At 40.7% G+C, this 26,751-nt stretch overlaps 1 protein-coding gene across 3 annotated transcripts; it reads right to left on the reverse strand.

Moving 5' to 3' along the window:
- Positions 1 to 645: 645 nt before the first annotated feature.
- On the reverse strand, positions 646 to 11,578 carry GPR12 (G protein-coupled receptor 12). Of its 3 annotated transcripts, none has more exons than XM_040056874.1 (2): positions 11,462 to 11,578; positions 646 to 10,838 (listed from the first exon to the last, which is right to left on the reverse strand). In XM_040056874.1, exon 2 carries the CDS (start codon positions 10,828 to 10,830, stop codon positions 9,826 to 9,828), a length of 1,005 nt encoding a protein of 334 aa, XP_039912808.1. In that variant the 5' UTR covers positions 10,831 to 10,838; positions 11,462 to 11,578; the 3' UTR covers positions 646 to 9,825. The 3 variants fall into 3 exon arrangements, with proteins under 3 accessions (XP_039912808.1, XP_039912806.1, XP_039912807.1); XM_040056872.1 differs by having other exon boundaries at positions 646 to 10,842; XM_040056873.2 differs by having other exon boundaries at positions 646 to 10,845; positions 11,462 to 11,481.
- Between the last annotated feature and the right edge of the window lie 15,173 nt (positions 11,579 to 26,751).

Consider the following 26,751-nt stretch of genomic DNA (forward strand, 5'->3'; position numbering starts at 1 on the left):
CACTTAACATGGCCCAATGCAGAACCTCTTATAATCCATACTGCATTTTGTTCTCCAAAACAGAGTGTATACAATGATGATAAAAGGCAGCATGTCAGAAGAGAGTGCAGTATAGATAAATTAACTTGAATAAGAAAGGTAGACATGGAAGGTTACTCTGGCTTTCACTTGCAACTCAATGTTCAGGAACTCCTGTTAGCTCTTCTTTCAGAGTTTTTGTCTGTAGAGCCTCGTATTTCCTTCTGCAGTGTTAGTAGATGCAGAGGATCTACAGAATTCAACTTAAGTTTGCACATCTGAATTTAATCCCCCGAGTTTAGACAGTGTCACCTGTCATCTCTTTGCACTGGAACACACTTAAATCTTGTATTTGTAGAAAGGATACCATTTTGTTAATTGAAACAGAATGGGGAATTTGATGAAATGAAACAACAAACCATTCTTTTTTTAAAAAGAAAAAATTTATTTATGGCTACATACACCACATATAAAATTAACATTTAACTGAAACATGTAATTGTTTCAATCATTTATGACTAAACACTTACAATGTTGACTACAAAACTGTACAGTTTATATTTAGTAACCAATTCTTACAGCATAGTGCAATTGTAACATTTTATAAAGAAAATAATTTGTGCCTTTTTTAAATAAAGTGCATTAAATGACTATCTTGTATACAACAAGAAGCTCTGTAGTTGCAATTCAAAGCTTTAAGCTTAAGGAAAACTGAGGCAAAAATGTTTCACTTCCTTTTAAAATCACTTCATACACTGGCAAGCTATGGTTCAAACTTCAACCACAGTTAAATAAAAAAGAAAAGAAAAGAAAACAAAAACAACAAAAACAACAGACCAAAAACCTAAATTAGTATAAGAAATAACCACAGGCCTTTATGTATGAAACCAGTAGCTGGTTCTCATATGAAAAGCACAACATGCAGGATTCAAATCCACCTGGCTCCTAGTGAGATGTACAGCATGAGAACCATCCTCCATGCAGATGCTTTTGCCAAAGCTTTTAGAATTCAGCATGGAGCTACACTGCAGTCAGTAGTATCGGGTGTCTACTTGAAATGTACAATGTTTCCTGGGAAAAGTTCTCTCTGAGGATTTGATGACATGAACATGGTAAACTACAGACTATTTTTAATTGCATTTGGCAACAAAAAACGTAGGGGTCCAGTTAGTAAGTCTAGAAAATTACAGGCGGTTATACTAGCCCAGGTATTCCAAATTTCACAGTCTGAAGTTAAAGACAGAGTTTACAGCTTTATTTCAGAGGCACACTTTTAGCACTTATCCTATGAAATTCCATTTGTAAACACATTAACAATCAACTTTTGTAGATTTTGGTTGTGACAGTAAAGCTCAGACCAAACAAAGGAGGGCTTTAGCCCCCAAAAGTAAGAAGCTATAGACATCAAAATGGACAGAGGTGTAATGTGTCTCTCTCCAGAAAAAAATGACAAAACCAAGAATGCCCATTTCCTTTGGTTGGCTCTGGCTGAGGCCCAACAGGAAAGCTCATATTCTTCTCCTTCTCCATACATATATGGGACTGTTATCAGCTTCAACAAAAATCTGTATTTGAGCACATGCAAGTAACCCTAGAGACCGCCTGACTATTCTGCTGCATGTGTAATCCAGGCAATTTACCTGCCTCCTCAGCTGCAATACTCATTCCACGCTTTTGGCACAAATCACACACACTCGTCCTGCATTCTGGAAAAGCACATTTTCTTCCTAGAGGGACCAGCCTGAGTTCAGCAGCAGGTGACTGTATCTCCAGCTGCTCGGCTCTGGGACAGCTGCCATGTAAAAAGCCGTGTGCTGGAGCGTGCTAACTCCCACCAACCACCTACCCTCCTTCTCCCGGACTAAGGGAAGTCCCTGCTTACACTGAGAGGGTGACACAAAAGGAAAGAGCTCCAATTTGGCTGGAATGTGATTGAAGAAAGCTCCCTGTTTCCCATCACATCTCAGAAAGCTCCGTGCTGAGAGCAGAGCTCCCTTCCAAACTCTTCGTGCTGTGACCTGCGACCAACACAGCAGAAAAGCCTCACCTCTGCGCTCTTTTCTCCTGAGCCCTCTGGGGCAGTGGCACCACAAGGTGCACTGAGCGTTGATCATATACTAAGGGACTACACTGTGAGAGGGCAACCAAAGAGTGACAACACAAAACCCCATGGATCAGGCACAACTTCCCACTCTCCACAACCCTTTTGTCCTTTTCTGGATGGGGGTATTGCAATTTTCAAAGGGCCAGGTCATGCTGCTTTTATTTATATACTATAAAATATCTCTCCACTGAAAGCAGGGGAAGCCAAATTCCTCATTGTTTCGATGGGTTTAATCTTAGTGAACACTGAAGCCAGAGGGAAATTCTATGGTGACCATAATTAATCAATGCATTAGGGGTCTATACCTTGGCCCTAAATCTTAGAGGTCCTAGGCCTCTTTCCCAGAAAACCCCTGAAGCATATATGTATTTTGTGTGCCCTTTAAAAATGAATGCATAAAATTTTGGGGTACTCTAACATTCCCCAGGTTAGCATCAGCCTGTGCAAAATGTCCAGCTGTGCCCCACGACTGTGTGGAATCATGATCCGCGCAGTCCTGTTACCAAAGCACCTGTGAAAGACAGAAAAAGAGCAAGAGAGAAACGGGAACAGTGTGTGGAGAAAGTTATAGCTGCTTCAGAGGCCCATGCTTGTGCCAAGCACCCTTCCTGCATTCTGTACTATCTGTGGTCATGGAAAACATTCCTGTAATCTCAAAGCTGGCAGTGGGATTTGTCCAAATCAAAGACATGAGAATTTGCTTCCCTTCTGAAACTTCTTGCCTGTCTTTGTTTGTTGAAATACCAATTACTGCTGAGTCTTTCAGTGTTTGCAAGACTCATATAGGTTGGGCAATAAGAAACTGCCCAGCAAAGAGGTTACACTTTAACCACATCCACAATGAAGGTATAGAGCACGATATATGGCATGTCATACATATAAAAACCAAATTAAATAATCGTAATAATTATGCACGTATATATATTATATTTAAGTAGGTAATTATGCTATTTAAAAGTGATAGCTCATCATACTTAATCAAGTTAATGGCATACTAAAATACTCTAGGAAACCGTTTCTCTATTCAGCATGTAATACAATGAATATGTTAAACCTGGACATAGGTATTTCCTTTTAAGAATGAGTTTATACTTAAAAGAAAAAAAAAATATACACTTTGTTGGCATCTTTTTCTTAAAAGTGAAAGGCCCCTCCATTTTCTAAGGTAAATCATTGCAGGATGCAGTTTTCAGCATGTGCAGTTGGTATTGGCTTGCTTTTTTCTTGAGAAATTGGGACTAAGCCTGTCCTCGGGCATCCTGGTAGATCATATGGTGGGGATCAAGTGGGTAGAGGAAAAAGAATATTACCAGTGTAAAGAAAACAGTAGCAGCACCCTTGCTTTCCCTCCCCACAGGTGAATCAGACGTTTCCTGTGTAAGGGAAACACTCACTAACGTTGTTCAATGAAAAAGGGCTGCTGATATGGTTGAAAGGATTATAACAAACTATTAAAAACTTTGTAAATCAGCTTTTACCTAGGAATGCACCACTGTACTTACGAGAGGCAGGTACTTAGAATCATAGAATCCTTTAGGTTAAAAAAACACTTTAGGATCACTAAGTCCTACTGCAAACCAATGTCTGCCTTGAAACAAAAAGGACTGTACCAGACATCTTACTGCTGGGGGCTGGGGTGGTGGGGAGGTGAAGGAGAAAAAGAAAAATAACCCAACCTGTAATCCTATGGCCATCAGTTAAAATCCTAATACTCCACACTTGTAATTCAAGGAAGGCTCTAAATGTGCAATGAATGTCCATAGGAACTCTGTGCTTTTTAGAAAGTTCTGTGCTACTTAGACGTATCAGGTAACTAAATCAGTTCATTAATTCTGGGACATAACACACTTCCCCCTACCTAGGAGGGGGAGAGACACAGTACTATCTTTTCCAATTAAATATCTGGGATGTCAACAAGTAGGTAAAATTGTGTTGGCATATGTAAAGTGCAAAACAAAGGTTTGGGGTGATGAGAACAATTTCCTTAAAAGCCAATTGAAGGCGTTTGTGACAGAACTGTAACTGACCATTGTTTTAAAATTAGTTCTACTCTCTCAATTATTTGCAAAGAATCTCCACAGTAAAAATCTCCCCTTATCCTTTCCATGGGGCACTGCATCACGGCAGTGACACACTAATTAACTGCAATATGGTTTCATCTAACCTACATTCAGGTTTGGATTTTTCCCTTCTCTTCTACAAGAAGTCTGTATAACAGTGAAATGTGCAACTCTTTCTTCTTGTCAGGCTTACAAGATCACAACAATTTTGTGAATAAACCACAGCATGGACATTTTTAGTGCAAAGGTATACTGTTTCCAAAGAAACATTTACTACAAAATTACAGGCTTAGCTGCTCCCCAAAAAGAACAGAAATACATAATGACTTACTGTAAAATAATCTTCTGGTGGTCCTACTTTGAATTTTCAGTATTTTTTCCACAAAACCCCTCTTCTGATTTCAAGTGGGGCCACGCAAGACTGTGCTAACAAGACAAGTAATAACCTGAACGAAATACGGGGCAACACAGTTTCAAGGAAGGTGAACCTCACTTCCTCTCTGCTCTCTGAACACCACTCAAGAGGGGCAGCCCCAGGGGCCTTCCCGGGGGTCTGTGTACCTCGGGTAAGGTTCCAAATGGACAGCTCCAAACACCCTTCTTACAGTGGGTGCATTTATTCAAGCATCCTTCCCGGCCAAGCTCAAGCACTGAGTGATTGAATCTGGCCGATTCCCCAAGCTATAGAGACTTCCATCTCTCCTCTTTCAGCATCCACTTAATAGGAAAATAGATATCCTTGCAGTTCATTCAGATTTCTGATCCATTAAAAGGAACTGCATATTCCTGATCTGAAGAAGATAGCAGCACCCAGTTTTAAGAGGTAATTTCCTCTTGTACCAGTACTTCCAGACAGGAGACCTTTCAAGTTTACTGGGAGTACCATCATTTTTTTACTGTCAGATGAGGGAGATACACATGCCTAATTTATCTTTCCTGACCTATAGCTTATTCATGAGATATAAATTATACCACTCCCTTATAGTTCCTTCCTTTCAGTTCTCTATAAGCAGAGATTGAGAGATCTTATTTTTCCTCCATGGAACATGTCTGAACTACCATGAAGACAATCTAGAACCATTCAGTATCTCAGATAAAGTGACAGGACAGCAGGTGGGTTCTTAAACAGTAACTACTCTGTCCAATTCTTATTAACATTTATTTATTTATTTTATATAGGAAAACCCAAACTCTATATACTTTCTCTTCGTAAAAGTCAGGGCCAACATTTTGAAAACATTGTTTTGAATGTCACAGAATCTTTTTTGTTTTTATCCTTTTTTAAAATAACAAGCGCGTAGTTATGCTTCAGGCGCTTGATTTGTAGCAATGCCATTTTACCCCAACTTCAAGTCATACGGCAGGTTGCTTATCACCTTGGGGAAATGAAGTCACATGTATTTTATTTTTAAAAGCTAAAAAATCCCTAAGAAAGCAAGGCAAGAGAATAACAGCTCTTTGGGGACAGCATGGGCACTGGTCTATGCCAAAGCTCACTGCTGTCCACGGAGGAGTTCTAGTGACTCCAAGATGCCTCAAGGCTGGTCCCTGACACTAAAGGATGGATGCAACTGCTTATGTCACTGAGTGTCCATGGCAGGAAGGTACAGAAGCATTATCAGTCCCTTGAGCTTGCTTCCAAAGAGCCTGGGTATTGGTAGGGGTTTTCTTCATTGGTATCATAATCAAGCTGTTTTCAAAACAGGCTAGCACCATTTGTCATAGTCACCCTGATGAGCATGACAAACTCGGGCATTCTCGGGATTAAGTTTTAACTGGAAATCCTGAACACTATTAATTAACCCACAGAATGCTGTACAACTAAATGCCAAACAATGATAAGAATAAAACTCCCCAATGCAGCACATAATTCTTTCAGCAAATAGCACAAATTCCGGATCCAAGAATTAAGGTAAAATGTTATTGCTGCATAATTCTATTCAGGAATTCAATGATTATAAAACAAATTAACTAGAAATAATGTCTCACATTGGTCTGATAGGATCTGCTTAACAAAGGAAGACTTATGCTTACTGAAAGTCCTTATGCAAGTTACTTTTTTTTTTGTCTAAAGTATATATTGCTTCCTCTCTATTGCTCTGAGTTTACTCAGCAGTTTATAGTATCCACATCATGGAGGATTTTATTGCTCTTTAGTGCTAAAAACATATTTTTCCTTATTGCTGAAATACTACTATTGGGGGAAATGGTTAAAAAAAAAAAATTTAAAAAAAAAATGGAAGACAATTTAAAAAATCCTCTCCTAAGTGTTGAGGATGAACGTATGAAAAAAAATGACCACAATAAATTTTTCCCATTAGGATACAACCTGTTACTAACTTTGGGGCAAGCGTGGTAATAAATAAACATGAACTTCAATTATTTAAACAAAATTAAGAAAAAAACCCAACCTTCTGCCATTACAGTGGAGCTACGAAAGCTACTTCACTGTACAAAGAATGGTGAATCTACCCCCCCCCCCCCATCTTACACACTGTTGTTTGATGGGACAACAAAATATCAGAAACTGCAAGCTGGCTGGATTTCTGCCAGTTTCAGGAGGACCTTGGATGGATACTGGCACCTCACCACACAGAACAGGGGCTCCACTGTCATTCTGCAGGGACAGCAGAGAGTTACTTAATTCTGCAAGGTATGAAAGGTGGCTGGCTGTCAAGCAATTCTTCTGTGAGTGAGGAAGGCAGCTTTGCACCCACAGCTCTGCCCCTCTTTCCCAGCACTCATTCAGAGGTGTGTTACGTAGCCCCCATCCCAGTGCTGCAGACTATGCTAAAGTTTGGCCTGACAGCTGCAGGCAAACCCATGTCATTGACTTTCAGCAGAATTTTCTGGCCTATGCTGCACGGCCTCAATTTTGGAACATATTTCTGTAAGAGGCAAAATCCTCGCTGGAGGTCACAGCGGTATCTTTGGAGGCAGAGTCATGTTTCTCATCAGTTTGTGGTGGAAGGTAACCATGCACAACTCCTCAAACAAGGGCAAATCACATCCCTATGAGCCAGCTTTGAGGGATTGCTATAATTAATCCGTCTTTCCTCCGTTTGACTTGCTCTGCTCCTCAGGAGAGAAGCTTCCAATTACAAATCTCTCTGCTCTGGCACAAGGAAGAGGTCGGCTCCCACGGCACACTGGAGAGCCTCTGTGGAATTGAGCAGCCTGTGGAGTGAGGAAGATGACAAGGACAAGAGGTGAAACAGCACGAGGAGAGGGGATGACATTATCTCCCTCTGTGGTGTCTTCCTCTGGCTTCCCTACCACACTGGTGCTGCCTAGAGAAAAACGCCTGTGAGGTTATCCAGGAGGATGAGAACACGTCTGTATAAGGAAAACAACAGTCGCCCTCAGGATTGAATTTTGGTCACAGTTGTAGTTGCTCATCTTCATCATAGTTTTAGTAATTTGATAGAGAAGAACAAAGGGAAAAAGCAGGGGGAGCAAAGTTTGCATGACATTTTTTCTTTTAAAAGTGCTATCCTACATTATTCAGCCTCTATATTATTAATCTCATGATTTTTTTTTTACTGCCATTATTTCCCAATAGTTTGAATACTCACAAAATTGCACACGTATGTAGCATGGATATGTTTGAAGTGAGTATGTCTTATACAAAAAATTGTAAGAAAATTCAATGACTAGAGTTTCAGCATCATTCATAAGTAGATAAAGAACACCAATACCCTACACTGAGCAGAGGTCATAGTCTAATTTGCTGAGCATCTGTAAATCACAGGGAAGCCAGGGGAGCTTCAAATTCACAGCTCTACTGGGTCATGCCATGCAATTATTATTAAACTAATCAGATTACCAAGTAAGAACCAAATAAATAATGGAATTTAAACCCAGCATTGCAACTAAAATTAATTATTGCTCATAAAAATCTCTACAGAGCCTTGTTTACAGACAACTTACATTTGAGATTCAGCTTTGTGTATAGCATATGATTCTTAACGTTACAGAAACTTTGCCACAAAAGCTACAGTCATCCAAACGTCCACGTGAAAAGGACAGATTCCATTTGGAAAAGTCCAGACCAGCAGCGCAGTTGTCTCTACTATCTCTACTACACAGGTATATTTTTTCACTGAACTGTAAATATTGCTATTTTTACACTTGAGTTTTGGATTTTTTTTTTTTTTTTTTTCTTTTAATGGAAGGTACTGAAGCAACAATACAATACGCTGAGTTCGACATTCAAGGGAGTATAACCGCCGGCTGATGCCAGGGCATGAACACATTGAGCTCCCATCAACACTAAGGGAAGCGGTACTCTAACCTCCCGTGCGCTGACATGAGGGTACACCTCATGTTTCACGAAGACAAGTGCCAGGAAGATTTTCTCTCTGACAATCAAGTAGTCTTCAAATCAGGAAACAATGCTTTATTTCTAGTGCATTTTAATGCGGCTTCAGTGGAAGGTTAGAAGCAGTTTGAAATTTAACCATTCATGAGAGGAAGCTCTGCTTTCTAGACCAGAATTATAATAAAGTCCCATAATGAAGTGAACTGACATGTATACAGTGCAAAGAATGAAACTGCCAGAAAAGAAGAAAACACTGTTTCACTCTGCAGTTCTGGTTGCATATATTATGAACCAGATATGCTTTGAGAATTTATAAATGTCGGTATTTAAAATTACATAGGAGAACAGTGAAAACAAATGGTAATAGTATTGACTTGGTAACAAATCTAGGGGAACCATTTCATGTAGTGCTAAATATGTGCTGCAAGCAATCCATACGTTGTTTTATGAAACGTCTCTTATACTCCTCTAAAAAGATAAACTTGTCTGAGAAACCTAGTTTTCAATCTATTACAAATGCATAGCCGAAAGAGGCCATATTGTTTCATCAATTTCAAAGATACCCCCCTGTCAGTTTTATAATCAACAGCACAGCTCCGATGTCCCACATGCAAGTGAAAACATATGTCTGACTTTTCAAAAGGAAAGGAACGTCTATCTCTTGCTTTAACATCCAGCCAGAACACATGAGAGAACAGGTAACTCTTGTAAACAATTTTCAACCTAATTCATGCTGAGATGTAAAACAAAAAGCTGCACAAGTACTTTCTCACTTAGAGCAAATTTGTTGCACTGAGATTATTACAAGAAATTCCATATAAATCAGTACAATTGGCCATTATTTTGAAGAGTATTCTGATGGTATACAGATGGGGTCACAGGACTTGGTTTGGGTTTTATTTTTTTTTTTCCCCATTTAAAAAAGAATTAAAGATGAAAAAATATCCTAACAACAGATTGTAACATGCAGTATGACTAAACTCAATCACATAAACAATTTAAAAGAAGTATGCTGTTTCAATCTAATTTTAATTAGAAAACTTAATGTAAAATCATGGCAAACATGGCAAAGTCTGGGTAATATGACAAAAATACCCTGAGCAACATTATAAATCTGTTAAGAACACTGATTATTTTAATTTTGGAAATCCTCCTTAAACCACTCGATTGATTTTGGTCGCTGGGGTTTTCTGTTTACAAAAAGGTCAGTCCATCCTGTGGTTTTCATGTCAACCCATCACACGCCATTTAATGAATGCATCTAAACCAAAGACAGAATGTCTGGAAAGCAACATGTTAAGGAGCGTCCTGGTGGCTGCCAATCAGACATCACTGGGTGATCTTGCCCTCTGAGACAGGTTAGAAGGAATACAGCCACAACAGACGAGCCAAAGTGCTTTCTGTATCTCCTGGTTTCTAAACGCATATATTACAGGATTGATGATGGAATTGTAGGTAGCTGGCAGGAGGGTGGCATAGGTGTATATAGAAGGATAGGTGTAATCTGCTATTAAAGAATAGAGCGTAAAAGGCATCCAGCAAGCAGCAAAAGTCCCCAAAATAATGGCCAAAGTAGACACTCCTTTTCTGGTGGTCACATAGTGGGAAGTGGCCAGGAAATGGTGTTGCAAGGCAATCTGATGGGCATGGCGCATCACGATTTTACAGATCTGAATGTAGAGCTGCAGCATGAGGGCAAACATAAGCAAGAAAGAGACCGAAAGGACGGCTGCATTATTTTTAGTGAGTGGTCTGATAACACTGCAGGTGGATTCATCTCTGAGGCAGTTCCAGCCCATTACAGGCAGCAGTCCAATACAGATAGATGCTCCCCAGAGCAATATAAGCATGACATAGGTAAAAGTGACAGTCCTCTCTGAATTGTAAGTCAGAGCATAATACAGGGAGAGGTAACGATCAACAGTGATAGCCAGCAAGCTGCCAACAGATGCTGAGAAAGAGGCAACAATCAGTCCAATCGTAACCAGTTTCGTAGCTTCTGACTGCAGAAGGTAGGCAAAAACAAAATTGATGATCAATCCAATGCCTGCTAAGAGATCTGCCAGCGCCAGGCTGCCTATCAGAAGGAACATGGGGGCACGAAGACTGGGATTATGGAAAATGATCAGAACCACAACGGCATTTTCGCAGGAGATAAGGGTCCCTGAAGTACACAAGACAATGTCCCAGGGGTTTACCAAAAGCTCTGGCTCAGGGTCTACGGCAGGAACCAGGGAGGAGCCTGCAGCTGAGGCATTCTCTGTAGAGCTGGCTTCTACATGATCCTGAGGCAGCCAGCTCAAATTAACCTTCAGATCTTCATTCATTTTAACCCCTGTCTTCTTCAACAGAAAGACATTTTTTTAATGTTCGGCCACAGCACTGGATACATCACCCGCCCCCCCCACCCCCCCCACCCCACCCGAAGCATGCAACGCCCTAGACAGCAACACCAGCCTGTCGTGCAGGCAGGCACTTGTTACATAAATGTGACAATAGAAAATAAAAACAAAAACGGGGGAGGGGGGAGGATGTTTAAATTGCCCGAGATTATCCTCCAAGGGACCGACGCGCGGAGGCTGAGCGATCCTTAGGGTACCCCGCACAGGGAGGGAGGCACGGGCACGGGAGACAACCCATAGAGCAGCTAAACCCCCTCTAAGCGCCGCAATTTGGGGTGGGGGCCGGCTGCGGGGCGGCGTAAACCCCGCTACCCTGCGGCCGCGATTCCAGCGCGGGATTATATCGGTCACGGAGGGAGCGGACAGGATGGGGAAGGAGAAGGGGAGGCGGAGTATCTTTCACCGACCCCCAGTGAGGAAACCCCGCCCGGGCTGGGGGGAAGAGCAGGGCGATATCCTCTGAGAACTTACAAACTCGACGCGGACACCACACACACACACACACACACACAGACATCCTCCCCACGTCCCCCAGGCACTCCCAGCGGCGGATCACCTGGGCAGTCCCCCGGCGGCTCGGAGGAAGGATGGACGGAGGAAGGAGGAGGAGGAGGAGGCACGCAGGGGTCGCCGCGGTCCCTTCCAGGCGCCAGCGGGGCCGGCGCCGCGCGCGGGGCGGGGGGCCGAGGGCGCGGCGCAGGTGCGCGCCCCCCGCGCGCGCGCGCGCGCGCTGGGCGTGTGCGTGCGCCCGGCCGCGAGCGAGGGAGCGAGGCAGTGAGGGGGCGGGGGCGCGCCTCGTGCCCGCGCGCCTGCGCAGGTGCGCGCGTGGGAGGCGGTGAGGGTGGAAAGGGGGCGGACGCCCCCCCACACCCACCCCCGGCTCCACCGGCCCGGGGGAGCGCCGCGCCCGGCCCGGCCCGAGCGGACGCTCCTTCGCGGCCCGCTGACCTCCCGCTGCTCCACGGCGGCCGGCCGGCTTTTCCCTTGCTGCAAGAGCCTCTCGAAATTATTGAGATGAAAATTATCCTCGTACTGCGGGGGGTGGTGAGGTGCTGGCGGCACGGGTTTGCCCAGAGAGGTTGTGGTTTCTCCGCCTCTGGAGGTAATACAAAAGCTGATGGCATCGTCGACCCTGGTAATGTTCGAGGCCAGGCTGGGTGGGGTCCTGAGTGACGTGCTCCCTGCCCGTGGCAGGGCATTTGGAGTTAGATGGTCTTCAAAGTTCCTTCCAACCCAAACCATTCTACAGTTCTGTGGTTCTGTGGTTCAGAACGACCTGTTCTAATTGGCAGTGTTCTAATTCCCAGTTGGCTTTGGGAAGTGAGGCTGAACCAGACCATCAGCAGAGGCACCGTGGAGCCAAACCTTTCTGTGATCCTGTGGTCCACAACCATATGAAAGCGAATCATAGAATGCTAGAATCAATTAGGTTGGGAAAAACCTCCAAGATCATTGAGTTCAAGCCATGACTGAACACCACCATGCCAACCAGACCATGTCGCTGAGTGCCACAAGCAGTGTTTCCTTAAACACCTTCAGGGATGGTGATTCCACCACTTCCCTGGGCAGCCCATTCCAATGTTAAACCACCCTTTCTCTGAAGAAATTCTTTCTCATGTCCTAGCTAAGCCTCCCCTGGCACAGCTTAAGACTATGTCCCTTCATCCTGTCACTTGTCATCTGGGAGAAGAGGCTGACCCCCAGCTGGCTATGACCTCCTTTCCAATAGGTCCTGAATGACCTCTTAAAGCTGACCCTACTTTGAGACATGGAGCTGGACCAGACCGCCTGTAGACACACACTGGAGCCTCAACCATTCTATGATTCTGTGGTCTGCAACCACGTGAAAATGAAAATATGCTACAAAAAATTTAGAAGAGTGATGCCTGTTGTCATGTCTAGAGCAGGGAGCTTCTGCCTCTGCAGGGGGCCTGCGGGGGTAGCATGGGCATGGGGATGCCTTGTCATCTTTGGATGGTGACATTAGGGATACATGGGCATTTTTACAAAGGAGTTTGATATTGAGTAGTGCAGGGAGGCCAGTGGGGCTTGGAGCGAGTTGGAGCTAAACTTGGATATAGGCCACTGGGTCAGAGGAGCTACACCAAACGGATTTAAACGCCAGACACAGATGGCTTCTGCACAGAAAGTAGTCACCCAAGGTCCTCTGTACAGTCAGTGGAGAGAAGTGTATCCTCCAGGGCATGTCAAAACAGTGGGATAGTTGGTCTACAGAGGAGCATGGGAAATTTTAGGAAGACATGCTTTGTCCTCATTTACACCACTCTACACCTAAAAACCTCTGGAAAATCAGGCCCTGGGGAATGATTGGAATCTGGAGGAAAGATTTCCTTCTCCCTTGTTGAGTTATGGACTCAGCAAGTCTGTGTGGTGCCATTCTTCATTCAGATCAACCTCAATCACTGTGTAAAGCCTTGTGAAACTTTGCTGGATGACTCAAGATGATTCATTCATATTTCTGGTGCCTCTCCTGCTTTATAACGAGGATTAAAAATGGATATCACCTTGCTGCTGATCATTGTCTTCCAGTTTTTTCCAGTGATTTCTTATGTGACAGTGTGACAAATACTTTCCTGTGATCTGGACTGAATATGTTTGGTGTGTTTCATCATCTGTCACTCTTCCATTTAGAACAGTTGCAATAAAAATGCAAAAGCTCTTCTTTGAATTTTTTAACATTTGTTTCACAAATGGCAAAGACAAGTGTTTCAATTGAATATTTTAATTTAGGACTTTGGAGAGCTGTGTTTATTCACTTATTTAATTTGTGAATGATTTCCATTCCAATTATAACACATTATAAACAAGCTAATGTTTGTGTCCTGTACTGCCAGTTTGTCCCTTTTTCTTGAGATGGTGAACTGTCATCATTAGGACAAATGGCATTGGCATGGAACAGAACACTTGTCATTTAGAGGAAAATCTGTTTTTTAAAATCTCTGGCAATATAAAGATTACCAGATGCAAAAATTAGGGATAGGTCATAGCTAAAGAGCTTTTGTACCACTGGCTTGCTATTTATTTCTGTCTCTCATGAAGCTGCTGATAGAGGTGTTTGCTGACCCTCAAGCTAGCACAGAACAGCCTAGTGCTGGAACAGGAAGCAGAGGTCGGGCTGTGCTGGCTTTGGACCCAGGATCTCAGGATCTCTGTCTGACGCTGTGACTGCCATGGTGACGTACAAAGATACTGTGGCCCAGCTCAAGTAACACAACATGACTTTGCATAATAGCGGCATATCCTGAGGAATATATATGCCTGCGAGGAACAATATACATGTGGAGTCTAGTGCTGTTATCTGTCTTGGTCATAGTCTGGAAGTTTATCACTCTTCAGGCAGTCTGTGAACCTGCTCTGTCCAGGAGGTTTGGGTGAATTCAGGGGCATGCCCTTCTTTCCTTCAGGTATCTGCAACTGGCAATACATGGCAATCTCCTCCCCAGGGTCATGCCCCAGCCATGTCCTGAGGGGCAAGTCTGCTTCCAGGACCCCATGTGCCATGGGTGGGGAGCCTCTTCATACAGTTAAGGGATGAAAAATGTCATCTGCTTCATTGCCTTCCTGGTCTGAACAGTAGGAGCATCAGGCTTTGGGATGCAAACTGCATTACCAGCCAGTAAATTATAGATCTATCCACAGAAACTAAACAGTCCCATTCAAGTAGAAAAAATATCCTGAAATAACACATTGACATATTTTTCATCTGGGTCCCTACCATCCAGCAGGTTTCCCTTCAGGAAATCCAACAAGGTCCCATGCCTCTTATTCCTTTCTAAGCACCCTCTCTCTATTCTTAATCGCTGTGTTTTGACTCCTAGTCTTTCATCCATGTAATCAGAACCACCCTGAAAGAGCCTCTAGTCAAATGTGAGTCCTCATTACCTGGAATTATTTTTTCTTTGGATTTTATTTTTCCCTTGGATTTTATTTTTCCCATATGTAGTCTTATAGTAATTTAAATAAAAACAAGAAAAGAAAGTTCATATTCTGGAAACAACTCTTGCAGATAGTGATGGTTTGCTGTACAAAAGAAGTGTGAAAACCCTTGACAGCAGCCTATGTGCATTGTAGAAATGGCTTTTGTTAGAATTTTCTTTCAGGAGGTTTCATCTTCACATTGATTTAATCTTCAGTGTTACATTAATGTAATTTCAGCACTCAGACCATGTAATGAACCAAATTCTTCCCATGCACAGAAATGTGCAGTTATTACTGATCTTTCGGAATCTTTGAACTAGCATACCCTGGGCACGTGCAGCCCATTTAACCTTTGCTTTTTATTTTAATATTTCCCCCCCCCCTCCCATTGGTGAATCAAGTGTTGAAGTCTTCACTTATTTTTTCTGAATTGCTAGGCAAGCTGGAAACAATTAGGAGCATAACTAAAGTAGGGGTTATATATAAAGAATATTTTGGGTTTGTTCTAAATCAGTCTTTGTCCATTTCCAAAGGAAAGAAAGAGAATGGAGCATAAAAGAGTACTTGCCAATTTATATCAATTTAATAGAAAATAAGTCTTGTCACACAGATATTATTACAATGGAAAGACATATTTTGTTCCTCCGCAGATGCAACAGATTTTTGAAAGGCACTTGTCTTATCATATGCCATTATAACAGAAGTGCCAATTTTCATTAAAATTCTTGTGAAGGGGATTAATACCTGTTTTCTTACAATCTCTTAAAATACCAGCTTCCAACAGAGCCTGTGCCAGACTTGCAGTTATTCCATAACCCACAGAATAGACGAAGAATGGACGTGTTATAAAGACAGGTGGACATCATGGTAAACAAAGAAGACAGCAGAGCGTTCGGGTGGGGGGCTTTTGTCACACAGCTTGTTCAGGCTTTTTTTTTTTTTTTTTTTTTAATATATACAGCTATAAACATAACTGTATTTCTAAGAAGAAATTATTTAGTCATTCCTACGCTATAGGGTATGAAGTATGGGATGACACTGACTGTGCATGGGAAGTAGCTGGTTGCATCTGAGTTCCCTATGCAGAGCCATGACAGAGGGCTGCTGTGATAAAAGGAGAATCATGAACAGAAGAAGGGAAATAATTATTACTGCTGGACAGGGAACTGATGAGATCAATATTTGAAAGCTTTATACAGTCCAGGCCAGCATGTTTTAAAAAGTACTGAGAAATGAGAGCGAATGCAGGAAAGAGTCACAAAAAGTATTCTGAAGAACACGGGAAATTTCTCCTGGTGAAGGATTTATAGAAATTACTCTTTTCAGTTAGTCTAAGAGAAGATCAAGAAATGCATGGATTACAGCACACTTTCACCATGATTTTGAATGGCTCTTGAATCTGTCAGAAAAGAGTGTAATGTCCGAAAGCTGAAGTTAGAGAAATTCAGATTCAAAATTAAGGTCAAAATTTTAATACCAAGATAATTATGCCCTGGATCAACACATCCAGGGCAAGTAATGGTTCCATTTCTTGACACCTTTTTGGAGGAAACCTTATCAAAAACAAATTCTATACAAGCACATGCCAAAATAAAAACCTTACCCGAAATTAATAGTAATTTCATTTTTCCCTTTTTGTGGGCCACTGTAACAAGGAGAAGTTTCTTACAACTCACAGTTTATTCTTTTCAGGTGAAAGAACATGGTACTCTGATGGTCTGAGATGTTTGAAAACAAACCCTTCTCCCTGGAGTTTGCATTGGAGTCTGGGCTGCTCTGAGTTGTCCTTTCCTGATGGGCTTCTTGCCCATGTGTGGTAAACGGCTGAATATTCAGTCTTCAAAATTGTCTGTCTTGGGGGCATGTTGCCCTGCAAATGTATCTCATGTTTTTCTTGGTACCTAGTGTCTCTTATCTGCTCCTTTTAACACAACAAACTGTTTTTCTTTTACTTCTTCTCATAGGTACTTTAAATAAGTTTCTTCTCTCTCTCTTTTTGTTGTTGTTGTTGTTGTTGTGGGGGGGGAGTGATTTATCATGGCAGGAATATTACGGAACTGAAGAAAGTGCACTTTGCTTTGACTTTTATAAGCAACCTTTTATTACTTTTTTAGTACATTAATGAAAATTTTTTCATTACAGTATTCATTTATTAATTGGGCATAAAGCATGAGATGAATGAGTGAGAAACACTGAGCTTCTTTAGAGCCTCACAAAGTACTTGGAGTTCTTCAAAAGACCACAGAAGACATCAGGGAAGAGAAAACAAGGCAAACATATTAAAAATATTAAGAGGTGTATGTTGTCCTGGGAAAAGTTAGTGCTACAAACCCCTATATTGACCATGCTTAAGTAGAAAGGCTATTTTGCAGCTATATTTGGTTGCTCTGTTGGCCAGCAAAGTAGTATCCCAAAGCGGAAAATGATTTGAGGCGCATTGATTATTCTGCTTATTTTGTAGGGAGATAATAGCATCGTGGCTCTTAAAAGCATGGAGAATATTTCTGGGAGTATTCTGGAAAGCATGGTCAGTTATAATAGATAGTTCTCTGAAGGGTAAGTTACCATATTGTTGAGACATATAAATGATGATTTAAATGTTCATGCTTGCACCTAGTGAAAATTGTGGTAATAATGCTTAAAGATATGTTATTGAGCTCACAAATGTCATAAAAAAAATATTGAAGTCAGATGTGTTACAGTGCATGAAATGGGAAATGTTAGCTGTGCAAGGTGGTTGGATGGAGGGGTTGTCCAGCAGCATGCACTCCTCCTGCAGAAACATCAGCTTTATTGTCTGATTATTGCTTTGTATTACATGGGATGTTCAGTGAGAGGGGTGTGGCTGTGAGCTTGGTTGGTGGCAAAATCGACTGAATGGAAGAGTTTGACTTCCTCTTCTGTGTCAAAACAGAAAATGTCAGAAATTCTCTGTGGATACAACATGTCTTTCACAGAATTATCATCTCCATAGAAGTGATGCTTCACACCAATCCACGTAATCAATTGAAAGTTAGGTTGGTTTTTTTGTCTTTCCTGAGAAAAATCCACCGAAAGAAAAAGCTTGCAGTTCCACTCTGAATGACAGCACCTACCTGAATTGCTTATTTGTAAATACCAGTGTCAGAGATCTGGGGAATCCAAGTGTATAATAACAGAAATGCAATTTAGGACAGGTCAGATAGAAGCTTAATTATCTGTGATCGTAGTTAATGATGTGGAAAACTGGGGAGCTGGAAACCATCACTGTTAGTTTTTACTTGAAAGGAATATTCTTTTAGTTGTTATAAAATTCTTAGCCAGACCTCTCAAATCTTAAATATAAATAATGGGTACCATATATGACCATATCTACGGAGCAGCAGTAGCAGAACTGCTTTTAAGTTTTCTATCAAGATATCACAACAAAGACAAGTAAAAAATTGCTTTTTTTCATCCAGTCATCTTCAGAAGAAGGAAATATATATGTGTGTGTGTATGTATGTGTGTGTGTGTATGTGTATATGTATTCCTTAGGGAATGCATGGGTGAAAGAAAGCATTCCTGACAGGAGCAGAAGCTATTCACCCCACTTTATTAAATGGGAACATATTTAGTCATGTTATGAAACTTCCCTAGACTGGCATGGCTGGTCTCACCTCTTTACCTGACTTTCCCATTTATTTCCTGCCTTGGTCAGTGGTCACCACCCTACTTATTTTTCATGGGTTACTCTCCAGCTCATCCCAGTCTCTTTGCATTCAGACTCCAGCTATGTCCTTTAGGTTATGATATTGCCTTTCCCGACACCCTGCATGGTGATTAAGTCTTGTCCAGTCCCGCGCCACTGAAGCACGAGCCTATCTGAGCTCAACAAATGGAGCCTTCTCCAGCTGATATCCATCCAAAATGCTGCTTGCAGAGGTCACTTACCTAGAGCAGTGCTTTTAACAATTTAATCCTATCTTAACAACCTTCCATTGTGGCCTCTCAAACTTCAAATATGAGAGGCTCATTTTCTCTTCCAATACCTATCAGGAAATGTTAAATTTAGTATTGAGATGTGTTCACCACCTGTAATGAGCTTCTGGAGCCATCCTCTGCTACCTATTGATCACTTCCCTTGACACTTGGCATGTGCGTCATGTAAAACATCTTTGTCACTACCTCATTATTCCCTTTCAAATGACTGTTTTAAGCTGTTGATTGATTAATTCAAACATAAGAATTATTAGATGAGGTCTTACAGAAGTCAGACTTGTTGATTCAAAGATCTGCTTTGGTCCCAAATGTTAGGAATCTCAATGATTTCTAAGTTTTACTTGATCTTTGTGCTGTGCTCGCTCTGTGCCATGTAGGTAGCTGGATATACTTGTTACATTTTACTTCTGTGTATCATGTTTATAAAAATGTTCTTATTTTGTATAAAACAGGGGTGGGTATTTAATGAGCCTTTTCTGTATTTTTCAATTAATTTATGTGACATCTAAAGGAATAGCCTCTTCAGAATCATCCTGCACCTCTGTCTGCTTTTGCTACTGAGCTGTCTAGGCAGCATCTTCCCATTTTGCTAATCCAGACCAAATGAATACACAGAAAAAAACCTATTAATACTGTTACTGGTGGTGCTGGACATTAGACAGCAGACCATGATCCCAGTGACAGATAATTAAACATCAACACATGGAAAGCTTCTTTTTGATTGCTTTCAGAATTCCCTTTCAAAGGCAAAGGTGTGGTAAAAATTAGAACCTGTGTTTCCTATTGACTCATCTTACATTCACTCCCACTCTTCTGTTAAAAAAATAGTGATAGAATAAAGTTACTATTGTACTTTTTGGGCAATACAACAATATTGGAATTTTAAGAGCTAGGTTTGGGTTTTTTGGGATGCTCATCTCAACTACTAATAAACAATTTCTTCAAAAATTTTGTAATTTACAGACATATTAACAAAATCATGGACTTGATGTTTAAACTGTGAAAGCTGTAGAGGTCTCTGGAGCAGTTTTTTCTTTCAGGAGAAGAAAGGGTTTTTTAATATCTATAGGGCTAACTATAGCCTATCATGAATTATAAACTAGATCACAGGCTTCAAATATTTTACTATCTGGACACTGACCCAGAACAACCTCTTTCTGTGGCCATGGAAGTGATTGATTTTCTTGGCTCTCTCATCCACAGAAGTATTTTCAGCTAAGATGACCAGTTTTTATAATGAGAATGATTTGAGTTACAGGTTTATGAAGTTCACAGAGAACATCTATTCACAAATCAATTATTTGTAACCAGTAGCAGTTCTTACTATGGCATTTATATGCTGGCACGCTAATTATCACTCACTTCTATTTTTGGTTCAATGATCATGCTTATAATTAAATTTTCTATATTAACGATTGTTCTCATTTAAAATTTAAAATTGTTGATTTTAAAATATGTATACAAGGGTTGAAATTAAGTCTTGAAAATTACATGCTTAGTAGCATGTATTGTCTGAAAATTAGTGTATTGTCATATTTGTTATAATGCTGGTATTTCTCCAAATGTCAAATACTTTATTTGTCTGACATTTAGAAACTGTGAAGGAAAGAGGAATGGTAAAATACATGACCATAGAGCTGATAATTGAAATGTGGCCTTGCAAATCCAGGTCTATAGGGCTGCTACCCTGGTCGTAGATACAGGAGTGTGTAATTAAGTATCTGAACCTGTGAAGATTTATAAGAGCCATCATTTTTCACAGCAATCGTATGAAATAAAAAATGGTACTTGAAAGACAGGTTGAGGACCAGGAGGAAAAGTGTAATGAGCAGGGCTGGTGGTTCATCATGATTTCGTTTACATGACTGTAAATCTGTAACTGCGCCATGTCACCTGTACATATTTGGGTTCAGTGCCTGTCTGGTATTTAATAATCCCACAGCCTCGGTAGGGAATCCACGGCTGGTGCGGCGATGGTGCAAACAGTGCAACTGTGCAGTGCAATGCAACTGTGCAGCTGCTGCACACTTGGCTTACCCTGATGGAACAGCAAATACAGGCCCAGTAAATACAGCCACTGTTTCTATTGCAATAAAATGTAGGACGAACTCCTGAATACAGCATTTATTCAGAGACCTCTGTCCCCTTGCCTTTAAGAGGGATGAATATGCAAGGAATTCCTGAAGTGAAACGGTTGCAAGAATGATGCCTGATTATGATGAAGATTCTATCATTCAATTTGATGGTTTGCAGTGTAATTTTATCTGCTCATTCTGCTAAAAATTGCTCACTGGGGAAATTACAACCACTAAAAGCATTTGGGGATTTCAAGCGTGGTAGAATGATTTTTCTCTCATTTTTCTCTCTCTGGCAGGGGTGGAAATACAGCACTTCTTCATAGGATTGAGAGGAAAGGGGGGTGGGACAAAAACCATTGGAAGTGATTCTCCAGGGAGCCTTCCCTGGGGAAAGCACCACTTCTGAAACTAAAGTAATGCTGTTCCAGTGCCTTTGTGTAAAATTAGTCCATACTCATAGCTTAACACTGTAGCAAACTCATTCCCCGTACTAAAGAATCTAGCCTTGCTTTTTGTATCTTTATTGCTTTGTTTAGCTCTGTTTTTAACAGTCTTGCCACAAAGGCTGCTGTAATCCTTCAGGTTTCAGCTGTTTCCAGAACTGCTCTATGTGCCAATAACCGCTGCAGAAATGGCTTGACCAGAAGCTATAACAATACTCTGGCCTCATTTATGGATGCAGTGGCTGGTACATTTCTTCTTTCCGTCTTTCTTCCTAAAGCTCTGTGGAACAGGAATGGTTTATAGTGCACAGAACAGGACAGAAGGTAGCTAAGTGGCTAGATGGAGTACAGTGCTGGCCAACTGTAACATGAGAAGTTTCTGAATCCCTGTGTGGTGGCTACTCTATGGAAAAAGTAAATATACCTGTGCTTACGTCCTTGCAACTGTAAATTTCCTGTGGCAGAAATGCTCCAAGCCATGAGGTGTAAGCATTCTAGCTTAAATATTTCTTCATCTTAGATGTTTTTGATTAATTCTATGGCTATTCATTGTCAGCTTGAGTTTAGTCTCTCATTACATTATTACTTGTGTGCTGAGAAGTATAAGCTGGGAGTACAAAAGCTGTGAAACTATGAGCTGCAGACATGTTAGATCCTGAGTGGTGAATCCAGTGACAGGACCTTGAAGTTGTCATTGCCCTTAATTGTCATAGCACTCTTAAAATTCAGATAGGCAAGTTGCAGAAGATCACAGCTTTTGGGGGTTAGAATCTTTGTAATATTTGTCTAGAGACTTTTAATATCAGAGCAGCTCTTGGGGAAATTCAGTATGAAATAGGTTAAGCAGAACTAACTTCTATTGATGTAGGCCAAGTCAGTTCTCAGTGACATACTGATGCTACATTGATCTAAAACAGGTTTCCAAAACGTTGGGCTGTGGTTTTATCTGTTTGCTGAGTACACACAAGACAGAAGATCTGGATCTGCCATCTGGCAAACATGAGGCATGTATGCTGGTCTGAAAGTGCCCCAATTAAGACTGTAATTAGCTACTTGGAATGGGTGCTTGGAAATGTGACAAGTGCAGTAAGTGAGACAAGAAGAGGTTGCAAGTGCATTATTAAGCAAAGCAGTGAGTTAGAGAGCGCATGGTCATCCCTGATAGTAGCTGGCTGATAATGAATAGGAAAATGTGTGGTGTGATGTAAAGAAAAAATAAATACATATTACAATAGAAGCTGGAATGCACAGTTGTTGGTCTCAGACTGCTGGAGGGTTTCACCTCTCTGTCTGCATTTTGGTTCCTAATTTGCCATGCTTTTGTGTACCCTTCTATAGGTGATTAATTTTATAGTCCTAATTTTAATCTTTATTTCAGAATTCAGATCTGTGGTGGGTGAAAGAGGAAAATTCTGGACTAGTAGCTAGTCGATAGTAGGTAAGAGCCTTATTTATGAGAGAAAGAGATCTAGCAATCAGTAACTGACCTATTATATTTTCATATATTTTCCTTTATGCCTGGAATGTATTTCCTTGATTTTTATTTTCCTGTTGTTTTTTGGTTTGGTTTGGTTGTTTTTTAGATTTTTTTGTTTTGCTTTGCTAAGTGCATCCTTCTGAATATGGATATTAGGGGGAAAAAAAAAATAGAAGAAGAAGAAGAAGAAGATTATAAAAATTGCCAGTACTCTTGTGTTGTTGTTTAACCCCAGCTGGCAACGAAGAACCACACAGCTGGTCCCTCACTCACCACCCTTGCCAGAAGGATGGTGGGGAAGAGAATTGGAAGGGTAAAAGTGAGAAAACTTGTGGACTGAGATAAGAATGGTTTAATAACTGAAATAATAATATTGATATTGATAACTTGTAAGGAAAAAGAAGGTAATAAAAAAAAAGAGAGATTAATAAAACCCTAGAAAGACAAGTGATGCAAATAAAAACCAATTCCCAGTGCCCATCCAGTCCCTGAACAGTGGCTTCCAGCCAACTTTCCCCCTAGTTTATATGCTGAGTATGGCACCACATGGTCTGGGATATCCCTTTGGTCAGCTGGGGTCAGCTGTCCCCACTGTGTCCCCTCCCAGCTCACTCACTGCTGGGTTGGGGTGAGAGGCAGAAAAAGCCTTGACCCTGTGTAAGCCCTGCTCAGCAGTAACCAAAACATCCCATGTTATTACTGCTTCCAGCACAAATCCAAAACACAGCCCCACACCAGCTACTGTGAAGAAAATTAACTTTTTCCCAGCCCAAACCAGCACATCTTGATACGAATGGTTATAATAGCACACTTGCATCGCTTTTCAAGATACAAATGTTGTCCACTAAAGTGAAACCTCCAAGGACACACCCCCTGGTTGTCCTATTTATGAGATATGTATTATTTATTTGACCTAAATATTCATGTATGCCTTTCCATCACGTAAAAAAAGCGCAAGAGATTGTACAGCAAGTGTATTGACAAGCTGCCTGAAACCACTTGTCTAAACCATAGGAACACTCTGTTATGACTTTTTTTTTTCTTTTTTTTTTTAAATTCTCTGGTGTAGTTGTGTATTGGTTCTACAGATTGAATTCTTTGGTCTTTTATTTCAGTGCTTTGACATTTCGTTGCCGGTGCACTATGTACACTGGTTACCAGAGTAAGCAAGGTTTGGAATACATTTATTTTAGAGCATTTTGGTTCCTCTTTAAAATTTTAGACATAGGAGCAGGCTCATTAGAAGTAAGTCAATCTGAATTGATTCAGAATAAATAAAAATGTTTAAAACCAGCCAGGTTTGGTAAAGAAAAAGAAAGAATATTGCTCATATGTTTCTCAGCTGTACCACAGCATACAAAAACAAGTCCAGCAGAACCCAGAACTTTGCCTGCAATTCATAATTAATTATCTTGGTTACTGTCAAATCCTTTTAAAAGTGAAACAAATAAAATCCTTCACTATGTAAAACCCAAAACACTTTGGCTGTGACTCGGCTTCCAAAATGAGGAATACATTTAATACTAGTTTGAATAGACCTATGGTTTGGCCACCCTTTTTCTGTCTGTTCTAAACACCTGTTTTAATTTAGCTGTACAAGATGGACCATAGTTCTGCCCTTAGCTTTACACTCTGAACAGCTGTACTGAAATCAGCAATAGCAGTTGACTTTGAACACAACCCACACTATCACACTTCATTTCTTCCCCAAGAAATCTTGAGGAAAAACTACAGTGTAACTAGCCAAACTGATGTGAATTTTGTAAGCTGACTGTAACACACTTAAAACTCAGCTATGCTCCTGTGGCTTCATTCTCTTCTTCCTCTTTGGATGCTAGCTCATTTCTCCTGCCCTTGTGTTACTTGAAAGCTGATATATTTCATGCCAAAGCTCCAGGAAAGATTTGTGACAGGGGAATATTTCAAGGAAATAGAAACAAAGTAAAGGAAAACAAATAAAATTATGTTCGACAAATGAACAAGATGGCTCCTTAAATCTGCATTATTAGTTGATTAGTTGGTACGTTTTACATTCCATTAGTTGGTACATTTTCTGCAGCTCAACAGAAATCCAGGCTGGTTTTTGACCTTACTGCTTAATTTTCTCTCTGGCGGATTCAAAAGAAAAAACAACTGCATGATCCACCTATGTGTTTGGTGACTTGCTGCATGCAATTTTGAGTTGTTTGTAGTATTTCACTGTGTCACTAGATTTACCATTCTCACATGTAATAATTTTTTCATACGTCATTGTACCTACCAAGCATTTTCAAACAAGCTACTTTGGTCTGCATCTGTAATAGCTGTGTTATAGAATTATTGATAGATTAAACTAATCTTTTAATTTCTTTATTGCATCAAATCCATCAAAGAAGATTTTAGCAAATGCTTATTTTAGCATCTTGCCCACTATTTTATGTTACTCAATAGTTAAGATGTGGGCTTGACTTGAGAAATATGAGGTCAAGATCATGTTTTGCTGCATACTTTGTTAACTAAGTCCCTATGCACGGGAACAAAACTAGTGTCTTGTGTTCTCTAGCCCTCCAGTTTCTCTATGTAACTTGTTTAGGGTTATGTAATGCCTGAGTGTAATTTCAACCAGCTTGGTTTAGAAAGGACCAATCACTCTAAAAGTGATTCCTCCTCTCACTTTGTGATGAGGGGAACCCAGGTTAATAATTCAGATTAAGAAGCTAAAAGTTCTATGAGGTGACCTCAGTCTTTCAGTGTTTCAGTTCCTCCTCTCTGAAGCAGACATGGCAGCATTACCATGCCTCAGGAAGCTGCCACAAGGATGCTAATAACTCTTGAGATATTTATGAATCATAATAAAAGCTTATATGAATATAAATATTTATCTTATGTGAAAAGGAGAGCTTTCGTCTCCATCCAATTGAGACCTCCTTGTAGTTTTGCATTTACCAAATATTTTTTTGCTACCATTTGATATTAGAGACATTTTGCATAGAAAATATAGGAAATATGAATTTTTACATATTTTTACAGACTTATTTAAAAGCAAAAATGTAACGGTATGTATATTACCAAGACTTCTAAAGAATGGACATACCCTTAAACTGTTTTATAGCACCTTAAAAAATCAGCAGCAATCCATCTTACAGCCATCCCTGGGAAAAGGTCCTCTATGAAGAGCCACAGCAAAGAGGGATTTGAGACTTTCTAAATATGGTGTAGAAGCTTTTCCTTTGACTGTGGAATTTGAAGGGAATCTGCATTCTGGAGTGCCATTTCCAGCAGTGAATGTAGTGAAACATGGACAGCTTGAATGAATCATCATGGTCTCCTATCACCTCACCAAAAAAGGTAGGAAGCCGCATGATCAAAAAGTGTGTTAAGGTGGAGAGAGGCACTTCAGGAAAATTTCCAAAGTTTATCTGATATTTATTTATTTATTTATTTATTTATTTATTTATTTATTTATTTATTGGTAACAGTCTGCATGGAAGATGAACTCAATGAGATGTCCCAGTATGAGTCATTATAGCCAAAGAAAGAAAATAAGGCATGGTGACCTCCCAAGTCTCTCTGATGGGCTGTGTTGAAAGTTCCATGTAACTTTCTCTCTGTGTATGTAGGGATCTATCTCTGGTAAAGCTGGGCTCTCTGAAGCTGGTTCCTCCTCCAAGTGGATAGTACGGGCTGTGTGTAGGGGGTGAATGTTGGTGTGGTATACTTCACGGGTGACTGCACTTCTGCATTTGCTACAGCGTTCCTGGTGCTATGTCACTTAGTGTTATGTCACTCATCGCTCTTTTTTTTGGTCTTATTGCAGCACAACAACTGCCAAGTTCAGAATTAATGTGCAGCAGTAACTCCCCACGGAGCAGATATTTAAGGCCAGTATTTCAATATCAGAATCCCATAGGCACAAATTAAAACCACTCTCCTTGCAAGACTTACAGCTCTCTTTCTGATTAACAAGAGC

This window comes from Hirundo rustica, chromosome 2 (assembly GCF_015227805.2).
Source record: "Hirundo rustica isolate bHirRus1 chromosome 2, bHirRus1.pri.v3, whole genome shotgun sequence".
Lineage (NCBI taxonomy): Eukaryota > Metazoa > Chordata > Aves > Passeriformes > Hirundinidae > Hirundo > Hirundo rustica.